The 5,131-nt window shown below is 50.7% G+C and overlaps 1 protein-coding gene across 2 annotated transcripts; it reads right to left on the bottom strand.

Annotated features, from left to right (window-relative positions):
• Positions 1-357: 357 nt before the first annotated feature.
• Positions 358-1,717, bottom strand: Nppb (natriuretic peptide B). Of its 2 annotated transcripts, none has more exons than XM_006239376.2 (3): positions 1,482-1,717; positions 1,037-1,256; positions 358-583 (listed from the first exon to the last, which is right to left on the bottom strand). In XM_006239376.2, exons 1-3 carry the CDS (start codon positions 1,605-1,607, stop codon positions 567-569), a joined length of 363 nt encoding a protein of 120 aa, XP_006239438.1. In that variant the 5' UTR covers positions 1,608-1,717; the 3' UTR covers positions 358-566.
• Positions 1,718-5,131: the final 3,414 nt, after the last annotated feature.

Below are 5,131 nucleotides of genomic sequence, written 5' to 3'. Positions count from 1 at the left end.
TGCCTCATGTCCCAGGATTCCCGGCTTTTCTGATTTTCAGTTTCCTCACTTAAAAAATGCGGGTGACAATCATGACCTTACTGATCATGGGGACCTTTAGCCCTCAGCTGCGCTTAAGTGACACATGGCATTGGAAGGACAGCGTTTCAGCTGGGCAGTGGTGGCACATACCCTAAATCCCTGCACTCTGTTGGGAGAGGCAGGTGGATCTCTGTGAGTCTGAGGCCAGCCTGGTCTACAGAGTGAGTTACCCCGAGAGCCAGGTCTATGATATAGAGAGACCCTGCCTGAAGCCAAAGTAAACAAAAGCAAAGTAAAAGAGATGAGGATTGGATTGAAACTCATGGACACAAATCCTTTTCCAAAAGCAAGAAATAGGCTATGTTTATTACACTGTGGCAAGTTTGTGCTGGAAGATAAGAAACAGTCTTGTAGAAAATCAGCAACATAAAAATAAATAAATAAACAAATAAATAAACAGGATCACTTGAGAGGTGGTCCCAGAGCTGGGGAAAGAAGAGCCGCAGGCAGAGTCAGAAGCCAGAGTCTGCAGCCAGGAGGTCTTCCTAAAACAACCTCAGCCCTGTGGGGAGGAGAAACCAGTGTCAGACTGGGGAGTGAAACTGAGGCAGGAGCTGAGCTTCCCCTGCCACACCGCACCCCCATCTTTGGTTCCCAGATGATGTCGAAGTTTAACGGCTCTGGGAAAAGCTATCTCACTGGGCCTGCCCTTTGCCTCGGATAATTCAGTTTGGTGAAGACGGAGGGGAGATGCTCAGAGTGATCAGACATCAGGCAGTCTGTTCCCTGGGAAGCCTGTGACACCTCTGAAGGAGGTAGGTGCTCACCTGGGACGGTGTAATGAAGTACCCATGTGAGACTTCCTGACAGACTGCCTTGGTCTTGAAGACTGTCGGTAAGGTAGAGGCAGGCTGTGCAAGTATGTCTGAGAGCAAACCAAGGGGCCTCTGAGGGCGGCATGCAGGGGAACGGGATGCGTGCAGCTTTGCAGGGAAGCGGCAAGGTAGGTGCTCACCGTCACAGCCCAAACGACTGACTGCGCCAATCCGGTCTATCTTCTGCCCAAAGCAGCTTGAACTATGTGCCATCTTGGAATTTCGAAGTCTCTCCTGGATCCGGAAGGCGCTGTCTTGAGACCTAAGGACTCTTTTTAGAAGTTCTTTTGTAGGGCCTTGGTCCTTTGAGAGCTGTCTCTGAGCCATTTCCTCTGACTTTTCTCTTATCAGCTCCAGCAGCTTCTGTGACGAATTGGGAAGCCCAGACCTCAGACACACACACACATACACACCTGGCTCCCCCACCCTTCCACAGTGCCTGTCGGTTAAGGGATCTGCTGCCCAATCTTTCCGTTTCCTGACTCTCGCGTGGTTAATTCCCAAAGGACATGAGGTCTTTTCATTGCTGCTGCCCAAAACCCTTCAGGCAGGCTCCATCTCCCTATGCAGACCCTCGGTGCTCACCTGCATCGTGGATTGTTCTGGAGACTGGCTAGGACTTCCCAGGGGATGGGAGTGACCTCCCAGCGGCGACAGATTAAGGAAAAGCAGGAGCAGAATCATCTGGGGCAGCACCTTCTGGAGATCCATGCTGCAGAAGTGATGGGCCAGGCAGCTGCGATGGTGTCCTGCTCTCTCTTGTCTCGCCTCCGCAAGCAGCTCGCGTGCACTAGCCTCTCAGCAACGGTGCCTCTGCCTTTTATCCTGGGGCTGGGTGTCCGGCCAGCCCTTCTCATGGAGTAGGGGTGGGGTTATCTCTGATTTATCAGACACATTCCTGCCTGCTGAGCTCAGGACCTGAGAATTCACCCCTCTGTGCCTCTGTGGAGTGTTCGTTGTGGGTGGAGGCTATAAACCGCAGGCCTTGTATAGGCATGGGCTGGGCTAGGGTGGGAGTGTGTGGGGGACACTAACAGGTCCTTGTTTCCTGCTCCCTTCTATCATGCAAAACCTGAGGGCCTTTAATACCGTGCCCCACCCGTATTGGAAATGACAGGGAGAACCCCAGTTTTCCCAGCCTGGGGCGGGTGTGGGGCTTATGGGGTGACTCATCAAAAACACTTCCAGTTAGCACCCACCATCACCAGCCTCTCTGGGAGAGTGTCCTCGAACCTGTAATCCAGGCCCTGCCCGGCTACCAAGCATCTAGCTGTAGGGCCGGGCTGCACCACTTCCGGGCACTCTGGTAGCTGTCCATGGTTCTGATCACCACACGTGACCTTCACACAAACTTTCAAGTTCTCTTCTCCACTGATCTCCAGGCCAGAAGGAGCTAGGTGGCTCACGCAACCACTCTGATACCCTGCCCCACCTTCCAGTACTCCCCACCCCTCAAAACCCTGTGAAGATTTCAGCTCAAAGATGCTCACTCTCCAATATTCAAATGACTAAAAGCTGGTAAATGGCAAGGAACTTCTGGAACTCCAGCCCCTTAACAAAAGAGAGCTGATTAGGATAGAATTTTCATCCTGGCCCAAAGACAAGGTCACACAGCAATGCCTTCTGGGGCATCTCCAGGTGCCAATGTCCCCTCCCACACCACGAGTGAAAGAGAAAGGGTGCCTAGACACCAGACATGTGGGAAGGGCCTCTTCCCAGCTCTCAGCTGATCAGCCATGAGTGACTTCTCCCTCGCACACCCAGTCTCCCACTCAGGTGAGAAATGAGACTCTGAGGAAATGAGGCTGTGGGGTATACACCCAGGTGTGTGGCCAATGTCACTATCCCTTCTGCAGAATCTATGTTCACAAGGGTCAGGTTGGTCAAGGGCAGTGACCAGGAGTGGCAGTGGGTTAAGGTAGAGATAGAGAAAGGGGATAGTTAGAAGGTCATGAGCCCCAAACCAGTCACATTTGGAGAAAGCTGTCAGGTTCTTCTGCAAGCCTCGGGGCTTCTTGGACCCCTGTTTATGTGAGGTTCTGTGTTCTGACCCAAGGGAGACACACTCTCTCCTAAGCTATTGTTTTCAAGGGGCAGAGAACCACCCCCAGCTTCATTCTTAGCTGCAGCTTTCTTGTATGTGAATTTGCATTTTTAAGACTTGAAGTCCCAGTACGAAGCACTCAAACCCCTAACCCTTCTCACACAATTTCCCTCTGAGGAACAAATTAGCCTACCATCCCCACATCAGTTTCAGTAAATTCTCAGGACACAGGCAGAATGAAGTCAGATTCTTGGCCAACATGTCATACAAGTGGCTCCCAGCCAAGTTCCTGATAGATCCCATCTCTCCTCTGAGATAGGTTCCCACTGTCTACACTTCTATCAGCATTGCCTGTGGCAGGAGCTTGAAGCCATTGGTTATGTAACATCCACCATCAGGAAGCAGAGAGCAGTGAATTCATCTCTCTCTCTCTCTCTCTCTCTCTCTCTCTCTCTCTGTCTCTCTCTGTCTGCCTCTCTGTCTCTCTGTCTCTGTCTCTGTCTCTGTCTGACTCTCTCTGTCTGTCTCTCTGTCCCTGTCTCTCTGTCTCTCTCTGTCTCTGTCTGCCTGTCTGTCTGTCTCTCTCTTTCTCTCTCTCTCTCCACTTATGTGGTCCAGGACCCCATCCATAAAGTGGGGACACTCACAGTGGGTCTTCTCATCTCAACTAACACAGTAAAAATAACCGCCAGTGCTGGGGAAGGTGACTGAGGTGCTTTAGAGCACTGGATGCTCTTCTAGAGGACCCAGGTTCAGTACCCGGGGCCCACATGGTGACTCACAACTACTTATAACTCCAATTCCAGGGCATCTGACACCATCTTTCAGCATTTACTTCTTTTGTTGTTGCTTGTAAGAGACAGGGTTTTATTGTGTAGTCCTTAGCTGACCTGGAACTCACTTTGTAGATTAGGCTGCCCTTGAACTCACAGGGATCTGCCTGTCCCTGACTCCTGAATGCTGCATTTAACGGCTGGATCTCATAGCCCAGGCTAGCCTAAGTTACCAGATCTTCCTGCCTCTACTTCTTGAGCACCCAGATTGCAGGTGCGGCCCTCCGTGTTGTTTTATGCTGGCTGAAGATTGAATGCAGGGTTTTGTACATGTTGGGTAAGCTTGGTGGCTTACAGCTACCATCTTTCAACTGCATCCACCAGTCCTGATGACTGGTAGGCCTCTGCTGTGGGACTCTTACCTGATGTCCCTCTTCAGAGTGTGGCTTGGTGCCAGCTGCTCGAGTCTCTTGAGGACTATTTTAGGCATTTTCTGGGCAGAGGTGGTCAGAACAGACACAGGCTGTTAGGTCAGTTGTCTGTGGTATCAAGTGAGGATGGGAGCTCACAGCGACAGGAAACTCCCTTTATGGTTTGGGCTCAGCACCAATATGGAGTCTGCTCCACCCTTTTCCATTGTTTAAACAGACCCGAATGACTCCAAAGGAACTGGGAGTAGATCCGACCTCTGTGCATCAATGGTAGCTGACCAGAAAGGAGTCTCCAGGTGTCTTTGTCTAGCCATTACGTCTTCAGACAAAGCAGTTTATGGAGCTCGCCTCTGACCTCCTCACTTTTGACCACTTGCCGTCAAGCCCATCCTGCAGCTGGTGTTGTCAAATCCCAGACTGTGTTAAAAAAAAAAAAATCAAGTCTGAGAGGGACGCGCTAGTTAGGTCATCTTTTTTAAGCAAAAAGCCTTTAGAAATGCCAAGTGTGCAGTGGGGTGGGAGTGGGGTTGAAAGCAGAGGATTTCGTTCTTCCTAGACCAAGCAAGGCCTCCCTTCTGAAAGGTTTCTGAAGGATGGGTCAGTCCAAGACCTGTAGGAAGCAGGCTTAGTTAACACCTGACCTCTGCTTTGTAAGAGGCAGGCGAAGGGGACTTTGGGCTACATGAGACAGGCAAGTGTGTAGGGCTTGGTTGGTCAGGCTGCTGAGGACCCTGGGCGGCAGGGGACAGGATGTGTTCCCAACCTGCTCCCAGTAGCACCTGGAGAATCTGGGTTCTCACTTTGTCTCTGTCTTGTCTATGAACTCTGTCCCCTTTGCTCTCTTTGTTTGTAAAGATGTATTTAGTGTTATTTTTTTCTATGTGTGTGAGTGTTTTGACTACATACACATATGTGTACTGTGTGTGAGCTGTATGGTGAAATTTCTTTCTTTTTTTCTCTCCTTTTTTGAGACAGGGTCTCATGTAG

This window comes from Rattus norvegicus, chromosome 5 (genome assembly GCF_036323735.1).
Source record: "Rattus norvegicus strain BN/NHsdMcwi chromosome 5, GRCr8, whole genome shotgun sequence".
Taxonomy (NCBI): Eukaryota; Metazoa; Chordata; class Mammalia; order Rodentia; family Muridae; genus Rattus; species Rattus norvegicus.
The sequence above is the reverse complement of the archived record's forward strand: the minus strand, read 5'-3'. Positions and strand labels throughout refer to the sequence as shown.